This window comes from Hoplias malabaricus, chromosome 12 (genome assembly GCF_029633855.1).
Source record: "Hoplias malabaricus isolate fHopMal1 chromosome 12, fHopMal1.hap1, whole genome shotgun sequence".
Taxonomy (NCBI): Eukaryota; Metazoa; Chordata; class Actinopteri; order Characiformes; family Erythrinidae; genus Hoplias; species Hoplias malabaricus.
The window spans coordinates 4,251,742-4,274,633 of NC_089811.1; the positions used below are offsets into that span (position 1 = coordinate 4,251,742).

General features: G+C 47.0%; 1 protein-coding gene across 3 annotated transcripts in view; it reads left to right on the forward strand.

Moving 5' to 3' along the window:
- The window catches only part of itprid2 (ITPR interacting domain containing 2), a 70,000-nt gene that overhangs the window by 39,954 nt on the left and 7,154 nt on the right, over positions 1-22,892 (forward strand). For all 3 annotated transcript variants that reach the window (XM_066686194.1, XM_066686196.1, XM_066686195.1), the window contains exons 5-13: positions 3,120-3,173; positions 6,030-6,072; positions 6,162-6,260; positions 8,317-8,525; positions 14,319-14,650; positions 15,043-15,291; positions 15,936-15,984; positions 18,245-18,333; positions 19,491-21,170. In XM_066686194.1, coding sequence (XP_066542291.1) covers positions 3,120-3,173; positions 6,030-6,072; positions 6,162-6,260; positions 8,317-8,525; positions 14,319-14,650; positions 15,043-15,291; positions 15,936-15,984; positions 18,245-18,333; positions 19,491-21,170 — 2,804 coding nt within the window. The remainder of the gene's footprint in view (positions 1-3,119; positions 3,174-6,029; positions 6,073-6,161; positions 6,261-8,316; positions 8,526-14,318; positions 14,651-15,042; positions 15,292-15,935; positions 15,985-18,244; positions 18,334-19,490; positions 21,171-22,892) is intronic.

Below are 22,892 nucleotides of genomic sequence, written 5' to 3' on the forward strand. Positions count from 1 at the left end.
TTTTTTTCTCATTATTGTTATTATTTATTGTTATATATTATTAGTTTTCTTTAATTATTATTACTATTCTCATCACGCACAAAGGCTCATTTATATCCAATAGCCCAGTGTAAATAGAATGCGGACTTTATCGAAGATCACAGTTCCCAATGCAAATGTTTTCAGGTTAAAATGGAATGCAAATATAAAACTAAACAGGGCACATCTTTGTGGGTCATCACTCTCTGCTGGATTGAAAGCTATGTGGTTTCAGGCTTTTTAAAAGGCATGTTTTAACTTGTAGAAGAGACTTGCTGCTGGTAAATGACTCAGTACTCGCTGCTACTAAAGAGTTCTTACAGCAGGTCTGACATGTTGAAGAGTGAAGAAATGAGGCTCACTGAGAACATGATTCGTGTAGAAACCCTGTGATTACAGGCCTTTAGAGTGTCACTGTAGCGCAGTGGAAGATAAACAGTGGCACCTCATCGGGGTTGAGAGGAGGATTCACACCAATTGAAAGTATGGCAGAATGTTTTGCATTTCTCGTTAACGAATGAAAATTTAAACGGAAATGTGAACGACTGGTAAATGCCTTATTTCTGATTTGAAAACAGGAAATCATAATCCGTCTGCTGAACAAGTTTCCATTGTGTACACCTCAAAGCAGCTGAATTACACAAACATATTGGAACAGTCCAATTTAGTCAGGTTCTAGAGTCAAACCCTGAGAGCTGTGAACCCACTGACTTGTGTATGTTGAGAACTGCCCACTTATCGTTCCATTGCATAACTTTAATAAAGATAAAGTTTCTCCTTCAGCTGAGGTCATGGACACACCGCTGACCACTGAAGACTTCGGAGCTTGGGAACTGCTCACCTTGCTTTGTTTTGTAACGCAGGGTTTTTAACTGTGAGAGAGATTCAGGAGAGGGCTGCACCGACAGAAAAGTGCCGGAATGGGTTTATTGTATGGTTCTTACTCATACGTGGTCAGTGTGGTCATTTGAGTTCAGCCCCCTGCAGTGAGTGGAGGACAGTAACGAGGAGTGTGTCTTGCTCTCTCAGACAGGTCCGGGGTTACGCTTCTGTTTTCACTCACGTTGTTTTACTGACAGGTTCTTCCTCGAGAAGAATCGAGGCCAACAGCTCTGTTCTCTGTCTAACACAGTCTGCGCAGACCCATCGAAACCTAGTAATGCACAGCTGTTATCTGCGTCTGCGGCAGTTTAGCGTTGCTGTGGTTACTGCAGCTGAGCTGTGAGACTTTATTGCTGTTTGTCCATTTGTTAATGAAGGCATAAATATCTGATTTAAAAATACATGAGCGTAATTGATAAAGTTGGGTCTCTCTCTCTCTCTCTCTCTCTCTCTCTCTCTCTCACTTTCTCTCTAGCTCGGTCTCTTTTGCTCTCGCTCTTGCTCTCTCGCTCTCTTTTGTTCTTTGGCTCTTTCTTTTGCTCTCTCTCACTCTCTTTTGCTCGCTTTCTCTCACTCTCGCTCTCTTTTGCTCTCTTGCGCTCTCTTTTGCTCTTTGGCTCTTTCTTTTGCTCTCTTACTCTCTCTCTCTCTCTTTTGCTCTCTCTCACTCTTTTTTCTCTCTCTCACTCTTACTCTCCTTGCTCTCTCTGTTGCTCTCTTGCTCTCTCACTCTCTTACGCTCTCTTTTGCTCTCTCGCTCGCTCTCTTGCTCGCTTTCTCTCACTCTCGCTCTCTCTTTGGCTCTTTCTTTTTGCTCTCTTACTCTCTCTCTCTCTCTCTCTCGCTCTCTTTTTTTTTCTCTCTCTCACTCTTACTCTCCTTGCTCTCTCTTGCTCTTTGGCTCTCTCTGTTGCTCTCTCACTCTCTTACGCTCTCTTGCTCGCTTTCTCTCACTCTCTCTTTTGCTCTCTTACTCTCTCTCTCTCTCTCTCTCTCTCTTGCTATTTTGCTCACTCTCACTCTCTTACTCTCTCTTTTTCTCTCTCTCACTCTTACTCTCCTTGCTCTCTCTTTTGCTCTTTGGCTCTTTCTTTTGCTCTCTCGCTCTCGCTCTCTTGCTCTTTCTCGCTCTCTTTTGCTCTCTCGCTCTTTCTTTTGCTCTTTGGCTCTTTCTTTTGCTCTCTTACTCTCTCTCTCTTTTGCTATTTTGCTCTCTCTCACTCTTACTCTCTTTTTTTCTCTCTCTTTTGCTCTCTCTTACTCTCTCTTTTGCTCTCTCGTTCTCTCTTGTTCTCTATTTTGCTCTCTTGCGCTCTCTTTCTCTCTCTCTCCCTCCCTCTGTCTGACGCAGTCTGTATTAAAAAAAAAAACAACAACAATGTAAACACACAGCTGACCATTAGTGTTCTCCTTCAAGTGTGTTAAGTTCTATGACCTCCTGTATTGCACTCCCTGGAATAAGGGGATTAGTATTTATTCTAATATCAGGATATATTTTGAGCAAATAACCTTCTGATAGTGTTTTAACTCTCCTTTTCTGATGTGCCTAGTTTTTCCCATTCATTAGATTGTATTTATTGAGAAAGCAATACACAGTGCTGACCCTGGTGTTTACTGGTGTCCGAGGCCTCTGTGATTGGTCGGTGTCTGTGCTGTTGGATCAGAAACAGCAGCAGGTGTGATCTGATTTCACTCTGGGGGATTTTCAGTGGAAGTGCTGCTCTGCCACTCCCTTTGAACTTTGAAGCCTAGAAACTGAGGCCATAAAGAACACACACACACACACACACACACACACACACACACACACACACACACACAAATACAAATAATTATGTCTCTAAGGCCCATAGTAACCAAACATTCTGCACAAACACACAGTGTAATTGGGTCAATCGTACACTCCTACAACACCTACACAAGATCAGCTCTGATTAAAAAGAGATGGGTGGAGAATCTTCACATGACATAAGGTTCTTCAAGGAACCCAAGGTAGATCTTCTGTGGTACTGTAGGTAGAATCACCCCCTCTCCACGAGCCCCACTCAAGCCTTGAAGTGTTCAACTTATTTAAGCACTGTTTGGTCAAAATGATCAAGGTCACACAGAGTGTGTGCGTGTGCGTGTGCGTGTGCGTGTGTGTGTGTGTGTACTTGCTAAACACTACTTCAGTTTGAACACAGAACAGCAAGTAACCGCTCTTTTATTTTTCTTCTCAGGACCAGTGAGGAATGGCTGCAGCTTTGAAGATGACTTGTCCTTGGGTGCTGAGGGTAAGAGGGTCTCACACACACACACACACACACACACACACACCCTTACCTGTGTTATCAGGGTGAAAGTTCTGTCTTGCCGCTTTTCCACTGCATGGCACCTACTCTACTCAACTCTACTCTGATTGGTCCCTGGCTGGTTTTCCACTCCCACAGCTTCCCCCTGAAATGTATCCGGTGTCGTCTCAAAACCCCGCCTCTAACGATAACAGCAGACTGTGGAAACCACAACAACGACAGCAGTTGTTTACTCATGGTGTATCGGCGTGTTGTTGTTGTTTGGGACTGAACACAGCTCCGTCATCAGTTCAGACAGATCAGTAGAGTTTGTTCCTTCCTTGTTGCAGCATCCAGCTCTCGCTGGATTCTTTCGTCGGCCACCGATCCAAGGAGCGTTTGAACCTCTTCAAAAGACCACGGCGTCATTTTACGAGCTGCCGTCGTGAGTCGGATAAAAACAAACGTGATCTCTGCTGCAGCTGGTGATTTTACAGATGGAGAGTTGGCGCTCTGCAAGATTTACACGCCACGGTTTAGTCCCTACTCGACTCGCTCTGAACTACGAGAGAACAGCCACTAAACAAGAACCCGCTTCCAGGACCAGGACCACATTTACCTCATAGAAAAGGCAAAAAAAGCAGACTGAAGTTGAGTAGAGTACGGTGCAGTGGGAAAACACCATCTGTGACCCATGTGTGTTCAGAGTTGTTTTGGGGAAATATTTCAGTTTACAATAATCATACATTTCTGATTTTTGGAGCTTAGTGTTTATTATTTGGAATCAATTGGACTCTGTATAATTTGACAGAATGTGAAGTGTGTTTTGAAGAGAGTAAACATGTCTGCACGTAGTTAATCGCTTGTGTGTGTCGTCAGTTTACCTAGTTTTTCTTAAATCTACTCTGTAGTGTTCTTTATATCTTTACACATTACGTTGAGTGATATTTGGACTGTGATTGTATCTGCGCTGGAGCAGATGTGTTCTCAGAGTGACTCTGGAGAGAAGAGTCTGCTAAATGGCGTGAAGTAAATAAACGCCTACAGAGCCTCCAGCCTACAGGTATTAAATGCTGATGACATTGTTGCTAACTGTCAAATTGCTCTGACGGTAGATGACGATTTGAACAACGTCTCTTTACGATCTCACTGGAACTCCAGGGACCTTGACTGACCTTGAGTTCATACTGTAGTGTGTTTACAGAATATTGCAAGGTGATTTAGGTTTGTGTTGGGCGTTCTCAGTGCTTTATTGGACTGGTTAACGTTTTCATGGAGAGGTCAACGACAGCTAAAAGAACTAAGGCTTGTTCTCAGAGAAAACTCTAATATGTTAAGAACCATGATTCCTGCCCTCCTGGCTCCTAAAATTACATAGTGCGATTTCTATCATCCTAAACCCAGAGTGGAGAATCACAACGGTTCTGAAGCTGTGATTTTATTGTACAGATATTACCTAGTGTAGCTTTAATGGGTAATGACCTTGGTGTAGATTGCTGAGCTGTGAAAAAGGGTTGTTGTTTTTTTCCTTCGACATTTTCCAGTCATTGATTCTCCACACGTGGGCAACCCCTCAGCAGCCTTAGCCCATGCTACAAACCTGATGGGCGTGATTGGTGATGACTGAACTGGGGAGAAAACTGCACTGAAAAATAGAATAGTCACCAGCGTCTGTTCATGTTCTTTTTATTTCATACAGAGGGCTGTGGGTCATTCACTGAGTGCTGGGGTCTCAAGGGTAGTGTACGTTGCTAGTAATTTCTACTCAAGTTCATGTTCCACTTCTCCTCTTCCACATCTGCCTGTTAATTCCTGCTAGATACAACAGAAACTGCAGGTGTGAAAGTGGCTTTAGAGTGTGTGTGTGTGTGTGTGTGTGTGTGTGTGTGGTGAGGTATGTATTACATGAGCATCCCAGGAAATTACAGTTTAAATGTGTGAAAATATCTTGTAACAGATTTAATCGAAGTGTGTGCTCCAACAGAGGCAGAGAGAGAGACAGAGAACGTATGTGTGTGTGTCTGAAGGGTATCTGGTTAATGTCTAAGAGTGCTCTGTGTCTGTCTCTGAGGCTGAAGTGATTTATAAAGTAAATGGAGCAGGTTTGTGTGTGGAGTGTAGTTCTCTGGGGGACACAGGTCACAGTCTGGACCTCATTAGGACGAAGGGAGCAGGCTTCTCAACCAGGGCCCATTTACAACTTCAGTATTAACATCATCATCCAGATAAATCTCTCTCTCTGTGTCTCTCTCTCTCTCGCTTTCGTTCTCTCTCTCTCTCTTGCTCTTTCTCTCTCACACACACTCTTTCTCTCTCTCTCTTGTTCTCGCGCTCTTTCTCCGTCACTCGCTCTCTTGCGCTCTCTCTCTTGTTCTCGCGCTCTCTCTCACTCTCTTGCTCTTTCTCTCTCTCTCGTTCTCTCTCACTCTCTTGCTCTTTCTCTCTCTCTCGTTCTCTCTCTCTCTTGTGCTCGCTCTCTCTCTCTTGCTCTTTCTCTCTTGCTCTTGCTCTTTCTCACACTCTTTCTCTCTCTCTCTCTCTCTCTCTCTCTCTTGCTCTCTTTCTCTCTCTTGCTCTCGCACTCTTGTTCTCTCTCTATCTTGCTCTTGCTCTCTTTCTCTCTCTTGCTCTCTCTCTCTCTCTCTCTGTGTGTGTTCTCTTCAAGTTGCATCTTCTCATTCCTTCTCATCGTTTCTCTCCTCTTGTCATTTTGCTGTTCTTTCTATTTTCTCTTGCTCTCTCTCTTCTCTTCTGTTCAGTATAAAGGGGGTGAACATTAACATTCTGAACATTCAAAAAAATATCATGTACATATATACACCTCTCTCTCTCCCTCTCTCTCTCTCTCTCTCTCTCCAGCCAACCATCTCCAGAGCAGTGGTACAAAGCCTGGTGACACTGGGTAAGTGAACATTGTAGTTTGTATTCTCTCGCTTGTCTCAGGCTGTTTTTTTTTTCTCAGTTCTTTTCTGTGACTCTCTCTCTTCGTAGCTACAGCATGCCAGCCAAGGACAAGAGGAGCCAGTTCAAACAGAAAGGCCGGAGCATGAACTCCACCGGCTCTGGGAAAAGCAGTGGTACTGTCTCCAGGTATTCCACTGAGGACAATACGCGACACACTCCGCTGGGTCACGTTTGTGTTTTTCCTAGTGCATGGGCTCGCTTTGGGCTTTGGGCTTGAGGTTTTGGCCTTGGGGAGTCCTGGGTCAGTCACGAGAGGTGCCCTGACTGACTGAGGTGGGGTTAGTGGGAGATAAAGCTTTCTTCATTTCTCTAAACTTGTTAGATTGCTTTTCAAACTAACATTTCCCGTACGAACCTCCTGTCCTCTGCAGACCCATGTGAGGGTCAGCACTCAGCACATACAGAGTTTCATAACCGTTCATGAGTACAAAGGGTTAAGATTACTCACTGAAGCCTTGAGTTGACTTAAAGCCACTTGTTGAGTGCATGTCAACGTTAATATAAGGAACCGATGCCCACCAACCCTCACACTGTGAAGCACTGACCACCCACTCAGAAACATAGGATAAAATGAGCTGTTCTGATTTTTTTACTGCGGTTTGCATAGAGTTCAGAGACTTTAGAAATGCCCCGCCCCCTTATCTGAGTCTGTCCAATCACAGCACTGACACATATTTACTTGAGAGCGCAAAGATGAGGTTAAAGGCAGCAACAGACACAAAGAGTGCGGAGAAATAAAAGCACTGTGTAAAAACCGCGAAGAAAGAGAACTGAGCAAAAACGGCTAAAAAGAGAGCTTCTGCTCCTCGCTCTGCGCTGCTATGTGCTTGGGTCGGGGTGAACAGTGAGTGTGAGACATTGAGACAGGTACAGTCTAAATGTACACGCAGAACACCACAGAACACACTCCTCACAGACAGTCACCCGGAGGAAACCCACACAGACACAGGGAGAACACACCACACTCCACACAGACAGTCACCAGGAGGAAACCCACGCAGACACAGGGAGAACACACCACACTCCTCACAGACAGTCACCCGGAGGAAACCCACACAGACACAGGGAGAACACACCACACTCCACACAGACAGTCACCAGGAGGAAACCCACGCAGACACGGGGAGAACACACCACACTCCTCACAGACAGTCACCCGGAGGAAACCCACGCAGACACAGAGAGAACACACCACACTCCTCACAGACAGTCACCCGGAGGAAACCCACGCAGACACAGAGAGAACACACCACACTCCTCACAGACAGTCACCCGGAGGAAACCCCCGCAGACACAGGGAGAACACACCACACTCCTCACAGACAGTCACCCGGAGGAAACCCCCGCAGACACGGGGAGAACACACCACACTCCTCACAGACAGTCACCCGGAGGAAACCCACGCAGACACAGAGAGAACACACCACACTCCTCACAGACAGTCACCCGGAGGAAACCCACGCAGACACAGAGAGAACACACCACACTCCTCACAGACAGTCACCCGGAGGAAACCCCCGCAGACACAGGGAGAACACACCACACTCCTCACAGACAGTCACCCGGAGGAAACCCACACAGACACAGGGAGAACACACCACACTCCTCACAGACAGTCACCCGGAGGAAACCCACGCAGACACAGGGAGAACACACCACACTCCTCACAGACAGTCACCCGGAGGAAACCCCCGCAGACACAGAGAGAACACACCACACTCCTCACAGACAGTCACCCGGAGGAAACCCCCGCAGACACGGGGAGAACACACCACACTCCTCACAGACAGTCACCCGGAGGAAACCCACGCAGACACAGGGAGAACACACCACACTCCTCACAGACAGTCACCCGGAGGAAACCCACGCAGACACAGAGAGAACACACCACACTCCTCACAGACAGTCACCCGGAGGAAACCCACGCAGACACAGGGAGAACACACCACACTCCTCACAGACAGTCACCCAGAGCGGGACTAGAACCCACAACCTCCTGGCCCCTGGAGCTGTGACAGAGACACTATCTACTACACCACTGTGCCGGCCATTTAAAAACTTAAAGAAATATAATTTTTCTAGGGTACTCTCAGTGGCCACCGTTTTTTATCGTTTGTAAATTTGACTTTACAAGTTAAATTTAACTCATCTGCCCACTCCACTAACCCGTGTTTTCCCGCAGTGTGTCAGAGCTGTTGGACCTGTATGAAGAGGACCCAGAGGAGATCTTATATAATCTGGGTTTTGGTCGAGAGGAGCCTGATATCGCTTCCAAAATCCCCTCACGCTTTTTCAATGCATCCTCTGGCGCCAAGGGCATCGATATCAAGGTGTATCTTGGAGCACAAATGCAGCGCATGGAGCTGGAGAACCCCAACTACGCCCTCACAAGTAGGTTCTAGATACGCTCACCACTGTTGACTCATATGTTGCCCTGCTAAGGTTAGGTGACTCTTGCGTATTCCAGTTTCCAGTAGCTATTTATAAGGTCATATCTTTGTGAAATCTATGTTATTTATTATGCTATTGAGAGCATTATTTGTTAATTACAGGTGGTAACTGGGGACATTAATAAATGGAGAGGATGGTTACAGACCCTCTTCATGTTCTGCACAGCCTGTCCCCTCAGGTCTATTCAGGACACCAAAGTGTAAAACTAATACAGACACTGAGCCTCTGTCATTGCTATTCTGGGCTCAGCCCTGCAAAAGCTGCACTATGTAACATTTGGAGGAGGGTAGAAAACCAGTCCCTCCCCTCCCCTTGAGTGCTGTAAATGTGAATTACACTCCGCAACTGTAGGGGGAGGTGGGTTTCCTCCGGGTGACTGTCTGTGAGGAGTGTGGTGTGTTCTCCCTGTGTCTGTGTGGGTTTCCTCCGGGTGACTGTCTGTGAGGAGTGTGGTGTGTTCTCCCCGTGTCTGCGTGGGTTTCCTCCGGGTGACTGTCTGTGAGGAGTGTGGTGTGTTCTCCCCGTGTCTGCGTGGGATTCCTCCGGGTGACTGTCTGTGAGGAGTGTGGTGTATTCTCCCCGTGTCTGCGTGGGTTTCCTCCGGGTGACTGTCTGTGAGGAGTGTGGTGTGTTCTCCCCGTGTCTGCGTGGGTTTCCTCCAGGTGACTGTCTGTGAGGAGTGTGGTGTGTTCTCCCTGTGTCTGCGTGGGTTTCCTCCTGGTGACTGTCTGTGAGGAGTGTGGTGTGTTCTCCCCGTGTCTGCATGGGTTTCCTCCGGGTGACTGTCTGTGAGGAGTGTGGTGTGTTCTCCCTGTGTCTGCGTGGGTTTCCTCCGGGTGACTGTCTGTGAGGAGTGTGGTGTGTTCTCCCCGTGTCTGCGTGGGTTTCCTCCGGGTGACTGTCTGTGAGGAGTGTGGTGTGTTCTCCCCGTGTCTGCGTGGGTTTCCTCCGGGTGACTGTCTGTGAGGAGTGTGGTGTATTCTCCCTGTGTCTGCGTGGGTTTCCTCCGGGTGACTGTCTGTGAGGAGTGTGGTGTGTTCTCCCTGTGTCTGTGTGGGTTTCCTCCGGGTGACTGTCTGTGAGGAGTGTGGTGTGTTCTCCCCGTGTCTGCGTGGGTTTCCTCCGGGTGACTGTCTGTGAGGAGTGTGGTGTGTTCTCCCTGTGTCTGCGTGGGTTTCCTCCTGGTGACTGTCTGTGAGGAGTGTGGTGTGTTCTCCCCGTGTCTGCGTGGGTTTCCTCCGGGTGACTGTCTGTGAGGAGTGTGGTGTGTTCTCCCTGTGTCTGCGTGGGTTTCCTCCGGGTGACTGTCTGTGAGGAGTGTGGTGTGTTCTCCCCGTGTCTGCGTGGGTTTCCTCCGGGTGACTGTCTGTGAGGAGTGTGGTGTGTTCTCCCCGTGTCTGCGTGGGTTTCCTCCGGGTGACTGTCTGTGAGGAGTGTGTTCTGTTCTCCCTGTGTCTGTGTGGGTTTCCTCAGGGTGACTGAGGAGTGTGGTGTGTTCTGCCTGTGTCTGTGTGGGTTTCCTCCGGGTGACTGTCTGTGAGGAGTGTGGTTTTTTACTTCGTCCCCTTTGGTCTCTGTCTGGATTCAGACTTAAACTTGTAGGTGTTGATATTTGAGTTGGTGAGATGTTAAATGGGCTGCAGCTCTAGAGGCATGAAATAAACTTGAAATTTAAAATGGGAGCTTATCAAGATTAAAACTTGTCCAGTTTCTGTCACAGTTCTGCTCAGAGACGCATCCATTAGTCTCGGTTTATTTAGGTTCTATGCAGGGAGTCTCATGTTGGCATGCAGTGTGACTGTGGTGTTACGTGATCGTGAGTTTCGGTCTCTGTGTTTATACATAGCCTCGGGTCATTGCAGTGATTTCTTGTGCATTTTGGATTTAAACTTTTTAAATAAATTGATTAAATGTTCATCTACCTGAGCATTTCCTTCAGCCTCCGGTTCTCCTTCGCTCCCATATTTGTGACCCACTGATTCATCCATACATGATTTTTTAAAGAACAGTGAACGAGGGGAATACACTGAACCACACCATGGAATGTTTGGAGTGGTTTTGAGCTGATGACTGCTGCTGGGCTACAGCGCCATCTGGATGACCACTGAGGCCAAATAGTCACACAAGATTTTGCACATAACTATTTAGTGAATATGCACTATATGTAGTGTTTCTGCTTAATTAACATTGATTAATCGCTTTAAAAAGGTGATTTACATGGTCCCCAAACTCCTCTCTGCTTCACGATGCTGGGATAGGTCTGTACTTCCTCCATCAGGGAGGGAGAGAGAGAGAGTCAGGGAGGGAGGTGGAGAGGGTCAGGGAGGGAGAGAGAGAGAGTCAGGGAGGGAGAGAGAGAGAGTCAGGGAGGGAGAGAGAGTCAGAGAGAGAGAGAGTCAGAGAAAGTGAGAGAAAATGAAAGTAGGTGAGAATCAGAGAGAGAGTCAGTGAGAAGCAGAAAGAAAGTGAGGCAGAGAGAGAGATATTCAGTGAGACTCAGCGAGTGAGCGAGAGTCAGAGAGAAAGTGAGAGTCAGAGAGAAAGTGAGAGTCAGGGAGAGAGGGAGAGTCAGGGAGAGAGGGAGAGTCGATGAGAATCAGAGAAAGAGTCTGAGAGAGTCAGTGAGAAAGTGAGACTTAGTGAGAGTCAGCGAGAAAGTGAGAGTTAATGAGAGTCAGGGAAAGAGAGAGGGAGAGTCATTGGGAGTCGGGGAGAGAGAGAGTCATTGGGAGTCTGAGAGAGAGAGTGTCAGGGAGAGAGAGAGAGTCATTGGGAGTCAGAGAGAGAGAGTCAGCGAGAAAGTGAGAGTCGGGGAGAGAGAGTCATTGGGAGTCAGAGAGAGAGAGAGAGTCAGGGGAGAGAGAGAGTCATTGGGAGTCAGAGAGAGAGTCAGGGGAGAGAGAGAGTCATTGGGAGTCAGAGAGAGAGTCAGGGGGAGAGAGAGAGTCATTGGGAGTCAGAGAGAGAGTCATTGGGAGTCAGAGAGAGAGTCAGGGGGAGAGAGAGAGAGTCAGCGAGAAAGTGAGAGTCAGAGAGAGAGTCAGGGAGAGAGTCATTGGGAGTCAGAGAGAGAGAGAGAGAGAGTCAGGGGGAGAGAGAGAGTCAGTGGGAGTCAGCGAGAAAGTGAGAGTCAGAGAGAGTGAGTCAGGGGGAGAGAGAGAGTCATTGGGAGTCAGAGAGAGAGTCAGCGAGAAAGTGAGAGTCAGAGAGAGAGTCAGGGAGAGAGTCATTGGGAGTCAGAGAGAGAGAGAGAGAGTCAGGGGGAGAGAGAGAGTCATTGGGAGTCAGCGAGAAAGTGAGAGTCAGAGAGAGTGAGTCAGGGGGAGAGAGAGAGTCATTGGGAGTCAGAGAGAGAGAGTCAGCGAGAAAGTAAGAGTCAGAGAGAGAGAGAGTCATTGGGAGTCAGAGAGAGAGACAGAGAGAGTCAGAGAGAGCACTTTCTCTTTAGCGTGTGCTAGGTGCCGGTAGCCTCTGCTCCGTTCCTCTTCCTGTAGGATTGATTTTACTGGAAGTTTTAGTGGATGATTTCCTGGAATAATGAAACGTTTCTTGTTGCTCTTTTCTAATTCGGGCCAAATAAACCGCAGCGTTTCAGAAAATGTTGAAACACATTCCCACCCAACAGAGCTCTTCTGGAACAACGAGTTCAGTGAGAACTCTTTAAAAATTAGTTTAAATGAAGTCTGCCATGACTTTGTTTTCCTGCTGTTTTTATTTTTATTTTTTATTTGTTTTATTTTAATAAGATTTAGAGAATGAGAGAGTAGTCTCTCTCTCTCTCTCTCTCTCTCAAACTCAAACCCAGTCTGACCCAGTGTTGAACGCCCGCTGAGGATGACCCCAATTGAGCTGAATGGACACAGGGGGACTATTGTCCAGAGAGAGAGAGAGAGAGAGAGAGAGAGAGACCTCTGACAGGAGCAGAGCTGGAAATGGAGGAGCTTGTTGTTGTTTGTCTGTGCTGCACTTGTCCTTCAGTGTCTTGTCGTCCTTCTAACCCCAGTTTCCTGTCGATGGGTTAAGCCTAGTCTATAACAATATCATTCATCACAGTTAGTTCACAGCAGTTCATTACGCACTGAAGATCTCGTAGCACTTCACTATTTTTACTAAAAACCCGTGTAATAACTGGATAATTCGGCGTAGTTGTTGTATAATTAAGTTTGTTGACCGCTTTAATGACCACCAACACCCACACTGTGAACCAAGACCATCCAGTAAGGTTCTGTGGGCTGTCCTCACTGCTGTGCGCTCAGGGCCGGGGAGAACAGAGAGCGGCACGTTATCGTTTAAAGGAACAGGCGCTGTATCTGGCCGCTCTACACAGGGCTGTCTATACAGAGGGAGAACGCCGCTGTGGGCTTTGATCTTAAAGACTCCAGAGCCGTGTTCCCTTGTGGTGAGGGGCGAGGCTATGACCCTTTAAATGTGTTGAGGTCTGGGGCCGTGCTGCTGTTTTGAGAGACATTTAAAAACTAAAGATCTAGAGCAGTGAAGGAAGTTCTGCTGCTGTGCACTTCTCCCACACCAGGGTCTTGTTGACTTTTCTTACATAACATCTGTTTCTCTACCTCTCTCTCTCTCTCTCACACACACACTTTGACTCTTTCCCTCCCTCTCTCTGCCAGAATGTGCAGAGTGTGGGACAGAGGGAGAGTGTGTGTGTGTGTGGCTGGTTTTCCTGTGAGTTCATGCCTGAGCGCTTAGTCACTGTGTTTTTCGCTGAGCAGAAAGTATTTGACTCTCGTCGGCCGACAGCTCGTGTCACTCTCCTCACTATCGCACGGAAGCAAAATGCAGACATATTAGTTCACTACTTTTACTGAGCGTGTGTGTCTGTGTGTGTCTGTGTGTGTGTGTCTGTGTGTGTCTGTGTGTGTCTGTGTCTGTGTCTGTGTGTGTGTGTGTGTGTGTCTGTGTGTGTGTGTGTCTGTGTGTGTGTGTGTCTGTGTGTCTGTGTGTCTGTGTGTCTGTGTGTCTGTGTGTCTGTGTGTGTCTGTGTGTCTGTGTGTCTGTGTGTGTCTGTGTGTGTCTGTGTGTGTCTGTGTGTGTCTGTGTGTGTGTGTGTCTGTGTGTCTGTGTCTCTGTGTGTGTCTGTGTGTGTGTATGTCTGTGTGTGTGTGTTGCGCAGACGGACAGAAAGAAAGAAACACAGGCAGAAAATTAGAAGAAAACAGAATGGAAAGACACTAGATTTATTAATTTATTGTTTTTAACACGTAATAATTTTACCAAATCTGTCTACAACTTCATCCCATAGTTTGCCTTTTTTTTTACAGAGTCTAGAGGTGTGTTAGGTGTTTTATTTATTGGTGGTGAACATTACTCAACGTTACTGTTGGGTTCTGAAGGAAGATTACATTTTATTTACACTGAAATATGTATTAAATGTCATAACTAACCCTTACTCTGACCCCTCTCACTCTAGCTCAGACACACACACACACACAGACAGAGAGAGAGAGAGAAAAAGACAGCTTCTGTTTTGTCTTCTGTCTTCCTCCATGTTTGAGGCGTGAGCTGCGCTGTAGCATTCATTTTCTCTGTAGCTCTGTAGCTCGATGCTAAAGCTGTGTCTGAAGCATTTACTCAGAGATTCTAATTCAAACAGCATCAAACCTCCATCAATAATAATTGATATAATACCAAATATATACCATTGATATAATACATTTATAAATGAACAAATGAAGCAATGCAAGGAGGTAGCAGTGTTATCTTTTGTTCCCGCAGGTCGGTTCCGGCAGACGGAGGTCCTGGCCAAGGTGGCGAACGTTTTCTCTGAGATTTACTGTAACGTCTCAGGGCGGCCCCTCCAGAAAATTGGAGCCAAGGAGGCGGAGCCTAAGGAGCCCATCAACAGCGCCGCCCTCAACGCGGCGAAGATCCTGAAGAAGAGCTTGACCCGGCCCAACATCCTGAACCCGTCTGAAGGAGAGTCCGGTCAGATCGGAGCCACCCCTGACCCCGAGGGGCACTCGGACTCGGAGAATAAACTTCCGAAGGTTTTTAAGAAGAAGGACTCTGCGTCTCCTCTGGCCACCGTCACCGAGGAGACCCTTCAGGTGGGTTTTCATGACGGAATAATAAGAATGGCTCTGCATACTTGGTTTGCCCCACTTTCCCACTGTTCTTCAGCGCTCAGGGCCCCCACAGAGCAGGTGTGATGTAGTGGTGGATCATTCTCAGCGCTGCAGTGACACTGACGTGGTGGTGTGTTAGTGTGTGTTGTGCTGGTGTAGAGTGGATCAGACACAGTATACACTTGCTGGAGTTTTTAATCCCCTCAGTGTCAGCGTCCTGTTTCCAATGATGAAGGACTAGAGTAAAAGTGACAAACACTAACACTCTTCCACCACATCAGTGTCACTCAAATAACGCCTGCTCTGTGTCGGTGCTAAAGAGGAGGGTCCTGTAAACAAGGAGGTGCTTTTAATGTTGTTGATGTCTGTCTCAGGTGTGTGTAAACGCTGCGGTGAACAAGACTGCGGTCTCTAAGGGCAACTCCGCTGAAGTCCGCCCCAACTTTGCCGTCAACTCTAAGGATGTCACAGAGCCAAACGACGGAGCTCAGGCCGGAGAAACGGACAGCGGCGAGGTCACAGAGCGCCAGAAAACTGAGAAATACCCCTCCTTCTCCCTGCTGACCAACCCCCACAACACACACCTCCTCAGACAGCAGCCAGACTCCTTCGAGATGGAGGAGGTACAGAAGCCTTGCTTTACACTTCCACTTAAGGCATATATTATACACATAAGCTCCATGACGCCAGGGGCCTCTTTTCCCCTGCTCTGTGCCCAAAGAGCATTGCACCGCCTTCTTACTCTGCGGGCGGGGGGCCCACCTGATCTTCCCTCATTGCCTTTTCGGGCCGAACCCAACCACAAGGCGTGTGCTATGGGACACTTCCCCCAGGCCTGGCTCCAGGGGTAGGTCTCGGTAACCCTCTCCTGGGCAGGGTGGTCTTGGGTTGTGTTGAGGTGGTTGGGGCGTCTGATAATGAGCCTCCTGGACGCCTCCCACTGGAGGTACACCAGGCACGTCCTGGGGTAGACCCCGGACATGGTGGGGGGATTATATCTCCAGGCTGGCCTGGGAACACTTGGGGATCCCACAGGAGCTGGTGGACGTTGCGGGGGACAGAGATGTCTGGACTTTTTTGCTTGCCCTGTTGTCACCACAAGCCAGAAACAGATTAAATGGAAAAGATGATGATGATGTTGATACACACACACACACACACACACACACACACACACACACACACGAAAATGAAAATAAACCATAGTTATCCCCTGTGTAGCAAAATGAGTGTGAGTGTGTGAAAGTAATGGACTGTTGTGCTTCAGTTGCAGAGCAATGAAGATGAGGTGCTTCCCATGTCTCGACCCGGCAGCGGTGAGTGTTCACTGTCTCCTATCTGCTCCTCACACGTCTGACCTACGCTCCTTCTGTTTAGGACCGTCTGATCAGAGAGATGGAGTATGAGATGTATCTGGTGAACTCACGGTCTTGAGCTGTTGGCTTTACTAAAGAATCCCAGTGTAACAGTGTACAGCAAACCACTGAAAAATAGTGGCCTTAACGTTTGTTTATGTGGCTTTCGAACGGCTGGAGGATGTGGGCTGGACCTGGTCCAGGATCAGATTTCTGTCTCAGAAAGTGATACCTTTAATATGCCAGAGCCCTGTTGCTCCATTAGAAAGTTCTTCTCTGATTAATCACTGAAAGCTGGGCTCCTGTGGAGATCTCTCGCCGTCCTAATAGTTTAACCTCGTTAATGCCAAAAGCAGCCGGGGCACATGGTTCATGTTAGCCTCTGGATTACACAACACGCTGGAAAAGAAAGCTTCTACTGGTGATTTGATTTAGTCCGAGCTGATGTTTCAAAGAGCATTCGCTGCTAAATATAGAGTGGGTCTTCAGTGAAATCAGTGTGACCACTTCTGAACCGACAAGATAACAGATACAGAGAGAAAGACTGTGTTTGTGACTTGATTATTATAACAATGCTCTACACAGCCCTTGGAGCAAACCTTGTGACAGTTCGTAGGGCCTGAGAAAGTGCTTGAGCAGTGGATAAGTACTGCCCTCTAGTGGTGGGCTGGAGATACCACACCACATCCCACTTGAGCTTGTTGTCCAAGGTTAAGACCTGTTTCACACACCCTCAGATTCCTCAGAGCCCCAGTTTTTTTCCTGCCAGTCGAGGGGATCAAACCCTTTGGTCCCAAGCCAATGTCACTTACTTTTGGACCACAGCTGCCCCCGAATAGGTTTTGCTGTCGCTGTCTAATGACATATGTGTCTCCAAAATAGTCATTTTTTTAGGAGAATTAATAAAAAAAGGTCTTAATTTTCAACGGAAATTTTGTAATTTTGGAGTGACAGTTTCTAATGGTCTATTAATTGTGAAATTGTTTAGAGAGTGACAGTATTCAAGGTATTTGTGCACACATGCTTGACATTCATTCATTGTCTGTAACACTTATCCAGTTCAGGGACGCAGTGGGTCCAGAGCCTACCTGGAATCACTGGGCACAATACACCCTGGAGGGGGCGCCAGTCCTTCACAGGGCAACACACACACATTCACTCTCACAATCACACCTACGGCACTTTTGAGTCTCCAATCCACCTTCTAACGTGTGTTTTTGGACTGTGGGAGGAAACCGGAGCACCCGGAGGAAACCCACGCAGACACAGAGAACACACCACACTCCTCACAGACAGTCACCTGGAGGAAACCCATTCAGACACAGAGAAAACACACCACACTCCTCACAGACAGTCACCCGGAGGAAACCCACGTGGACACAGGGAGAACACACCACACTCCTCACAGTCACCCAGAGGAAACCCACGTGGACACAGGGAGAACACACCACACTCCTCACAGACAATCACCCGGAATAAACCCACGTGGACACAGGGAGAACACACCACACTCCTCACAGTCACCCAGAGGAAACCCACGTGGACACAGGGAGAACACACCACACTCCTCACAGACAGTCACCCGGAGGAAACCCACGCAGACACAGGGAGAACACACCACACTCCTCACAGACAGTCACCCGGAGCGGTACTCGAACCCACAACCTCCAGGTCCCTGGAACTGTGACAGAGACACTACCTGCTGCACCACCGTGTGTGTGTGTGTGTGTGTGTGTGTGTGTGTGTTGCCCTGCGAAGGACTGACACCCCCTCCAGGGCGTGTTCCCAAGCCTGACATGATACACACTAAAGCTAAGAGAGGGAATATTATTGTACTGATCTGAAGGAGCTGAGAGTGTGGGAATCTGGAGAAACACGTATTAACCATCTTTTATTTACAGTAGAGTTATATAAATATTGTCCTACTGTGTGAAGATGCTTCGTGGTACATAGGGAGTTGGGCCACAGTGAGAGGTTTTATTGAATGCTGTAATTGCAGTGAAACGTTATGGTACAAACACATTGATAGATCTGAGAATACCTCAATATTAGGAGGCCTTTAAGAAGAATGTCCAAAAATGGGTCTAAAACATGGTATTCACAAGGTTTCTGTGGCTTGAAATAGGGTGGAAAGTTATTACCTGTGTTTAAAATGTGTGTTCATTTATGTTTATACCTTGTGTGTATAACTCCTTATATAGCTCTCTCTCTCTCTCTCTAGAGCACTTATTAAGGACAGCTAGTCAGCAGTCAGACAGCAGTGGCTTTGCAGAGGATCCTTCAACAGATGGTTCAGCAAATTCTCTGAAGGTATGTGTGTGTGAGAGAGAGAGAATAAAACACCCTCCCTACATCTCTATCAGTGCTGGCTCTATTATCAAGGGCTTGTAAGTTCAAGCTCTTAATATTATCATTAATCATTAGTATTCTCCTCCAAGCGTGTTGAGCTTCAGTGACATGCCTGCATTGGTTCAAAAAGATGCAGTGGCGCTCCACATGTCTCAGGGGGCCTCATGCTGGTGTTCACCATGCCACTGTGGTAGGGAGGACAGCTGGACAGTGTGTGAGAATTAGGAAAAGAGGAGAAAACTGAGCAACAACAACATCCTAACAAGCGGCAACTGTTCTAGCGTTTCCCCTACACTTTTTCTAGAAAAAAAATAATCCACACCATGTTGTCAGGGGTTAAATGGGTTAAAAGGCTTGGAGCATCTTTGTCCTGTGTGAACCTAGCTCCAGATTCCTTTTCTAACCACTGCAGTAGGACTCAGTGTTACATTTCTTGATCAAATGAATTATTCAGGCTCCTCATGGTCACATTAAATTCCAGCATAGATTCACATGCCGTAAGTACATTTCCTATAAAGGAACGGATGTGGTTAAGGATTTGGTTGTATTCCAGCATACGGAACAAGGAAACAAGCACTGAGGACAACGTGAGAGGAAGCAGGACGGTGAGCCTAGCAGCAAAGAGCGGGGATCATAATCTGGTTATTGAGAGACAGAGATGACTGTACCTGTGGACCGTTACTAATAAAGGCCAATACAGACTGATAGTTTAGCTGTAAAAATGTATAAATCTTTGTTTACAGACTGTATAAGTGAACAAATGTTGCTGGTAAGTAAATCTGTAGTCCATTCAGTTTTACTTAACTCTAAACATACCTCCTCTACCCACATGACTGCCTACTGTGCTGGCTAAAATGGGTGTCAGTCACCTGATATGACAGGGCTGGACAGTTTGCATTCTTATTTGACAAGTAAACCTATTCTGTAGCATTGCATCAGCAGCGGTTAAAAAAAATATGGTCCTGGACTGGCCTCAGTTGCCCCAGAGGATGCACATATTTGCCTCCACCTTCCAGAGGGATCAGGGGAGATCCAGTGAAAGGGTGGAATAAAACATGAACAAAGCGTGGAGGTTTAAGACTTTCCTACAAAACTGACTTGGATTATCTTTGTTTCAGGTCCAGGAAAGTTCGGACAGCTGCGACAGTGAGAACACGGTGACCTCTCATGCAGGTGATGGCAGTACTCCCCTGGCTTTGGAACATCCAGCTTTTGAGAAGCTTCAGGATGAAATGACTCTGCCTGGAGGGGCTAACAGTGTTCTTAAATACACAGCCCATCAGTTACCAAGACTAAACGATACAGACGAGACAATCACGGAGATGGAGAGTAGCACCGAGGAGTCTGACCTGCAGATTCTGTCCGATAGACTTCCTAGCCCTGTAATGGATGCAAACTCGAGCGTCGAGTCGAGCTCCACTGTTACTATAGATTCCGGAGATTCTGATTTTGTAGTAGATTCAGTTCTTACAGGTGAAAGTGTAGACATGACTCATGAGAATAATGTTGATTCTTTCAAAACGGTGGTAAACCTTTCATTACCATCAAATTCTTCCATGACGTTAAACCCAACAGATGAGCTTGACTCGAGCTTCAAGAGTGAACCTTCACCAAAAGAAGTTGATCCGATGTGTCAAATGGGCAGAGATCACATACGTACCACATCCGAGAAGGTCAGAAATGCCTTGATTCGTGCAGAGCAGAGGTCATCTTCGGTTTGCGATGATCGGGTAGGTCGGGCTTGGATCCGGAGGAAGGATTTGCTTAGGGATAATACAGATGAGACCAGAAACCCTTTGAGAAGGTCTAGCTCCCTTCCAACGAGTTTGTTGAGCCCAACCAGAGTGGTATCGTCAGTGCGAATACAACTGGGTGGCGGTTCTGTCCGGCATTGCACCCCGCCCGCCTACAGCTACAAATACGAGGAGGAACGGGAAAGGGATGAGATCGATTCCATCGCAGAGACAGACGAACATTCCGAGGACGTTCAGTCCAGATGCAGGTCCACTCTCCTAATCAAGCAGGTCTCCACGGAAAGTGAGCAATTCAGATCCCCTCCTTACCCACTAAACGTCCCCCCGCACTTGACCCGGTCAGCTAGCTCGCTCTACAGTGTCCCTGCTGATTTCCCCTTGCGACGTGTGGCCCAAGGTGCAGTTTGGAGTGCCAACAGTTTCCCAGATTTGACCAACCCTACAATGCCCCATGCACAGCTTCCACAACAAAACCAGCACCACCTGCCTCATTACAGAGGAGGCATTAACTCACCATTCTACCCTAACAAACCTGGTAACTACCCCAGTCACGGTGCTGTCAGCAGTCCGCTGGCACAAGGACAGAGCCCTATGTATACTCCTTATACCCCAGCACAGGACTCTTTTCTTCCTCAGTCACTTCACCCATCACTGCATGGTGTCCCTTACCCTCAAACAAATGCTCCATACTCCCAGGTACAAAATGCCCCCTATGGGCCATCAGCACCCTTCCATTCACCCTTTAACCATCCTCCACCTCATCTGAGTGGCCCCTATGGTTCCACGTTCAACCTGCAAGGAAATCCCTACAACCATTACTCTCCTCTCGCTCACTCCCATAGCGCACCCAACAGTCTGTTCCCCGGTGCTGCACCTTTCCACCCACACTTGCCCTACGGACACAACTGCAGCAGCCCATTCTCACAATCTCCTGCCCCATTCCCGTGTGACCTCACAAACACACCTCCTGCGATGAGCAGCACGGAAATGCAACTGCGTCGAGTTCTACATGAAATCAGAGACACGGTTCACGGCCTCAGCAGGGTGAGTTCATCTGTAGCGTCCTTCCAACCTGATATTGATAATATTACACTGCAGTTTCTAAAAATATATAGATAATGATGGATCACTCAGTGATTCCCAGACGCTGAATACAAAAGGGATTCAGTTCACATCTGAACACCATGAGAGTCTTATATTAGATACATAATCCTTTCAGTTGGGACAGATTGCAGGCACTTGCTTTTGCAAAGTATTTTATAAACAGTTTGTGCCCCTTTTGCTGCAGGGACAGCTTGTAGTCTTCTTGTCTATATGATGACATTGTGTTGGAGGGATTTATTCGCCTCTGACAGATATTTGGATTTTCTTTGGAGGTTGTTCAGGCTAGACGTCTACAGTGTGTGAGAAGACCCAACAGTCTTCAGAGATGAAAATACACTTCCAATATGAGAACAAGCTACCTACACACCCAGTCTACTTCCGGTATTAAACTGCACTGCAAAAAAGCCACAGCACAGTTAGCCTTTTTCCACCAAAAGAACCAGGTCTTGAACCAGTTCTTTTGAGGATTCTTAGAAACTTGGTTCTTCCCAGTGGACCGGCTCTTGACCTTTTCACCACTTTTGATGGGAAACACAGATACCTTATCAACAGAGAGTGGTGCGGGGTTTGAAGGGGTTGTTTGCTTCCATGGTTTATTCACTGTTTACAGTAGGGTCAGATCAGAGTGAGATGTGTGAATGATGCAGAGTTTGGGCTGTTGAAGAGAGTGTGTGTGTGTCCAGAGCCGATGCTCCTAGTGGGACACGCCCATGGACACCTTCATGCTTCCTCCTGAAGAACCTACTCCCTCCTACTATTCTTTGGTTCCAACTAGGAATACATTTCTTGGTTCAGGAAAAAATGTGTATTGCTGGAACAATTCCAAACAATTCCAAGTCGAATTCGGGAACAGGAACCGAACTGGTTCTACATGGGCTTCTAATGCAGATGTTGAAAATCTAAAGAAACTGGGTTCTGTGGTTTCTTTTATCATAACCTACAGAGATCTCATGCCCCAAAATAATACACTTAACATAAAGTATGTGTTGAAAAAATGTGCAGATTACGAAAGTCTAAGTAACAATGAAAATGCAGAACTTCCCTGATATTCCGAATAACAAAATGCGAAAATGAAATCCAATATACCGCTTCCTAGCGACTCCTGGTGTGACATTTTCAACTTTTTACTAAAGGGAACATGGAGAAAGGAGATGTTCAAATGAATTCAGTGAAGGGGTGAACTCTCTAGTAACACCTCAAAGTAATGTTGGATGATTTTGTATTTGAGATGTTTGTTGTGATTTTGTATTTGAGATGTTTGTTGATGACTGCTGTGGTTAATTTCTCATTGCTGTTGTGTAAAGCTTCCACCCCCTTTTTGGTCACTCTGGAAACAACACGTGTAGTTTTGTGGTTTGTTTTTCAGCGTGTGGGTGTGTATGCATCTTAACATTTCAGAATTGTGTCATTGGAAGGGAGAACAGACCCTCTGTCTTTGCTACTTGTGGCTAAGGACTGCAGAAACGGCACTATGCAACTTTTGGATGAGGATAAGAAATCGTCTCAGATCAGGACAGTGCTGTTAAAGTGAATGAATTACACTCTGAAAATGTAGGGGGAGCCAAGGAGCCAAAATACCAGGCCTTACCTAGTGTTCCTTTTAAAGCCCTAATATTTACTTAAGATCATTAAGCTCTAAACACTACTCCATGTAGCATTTTA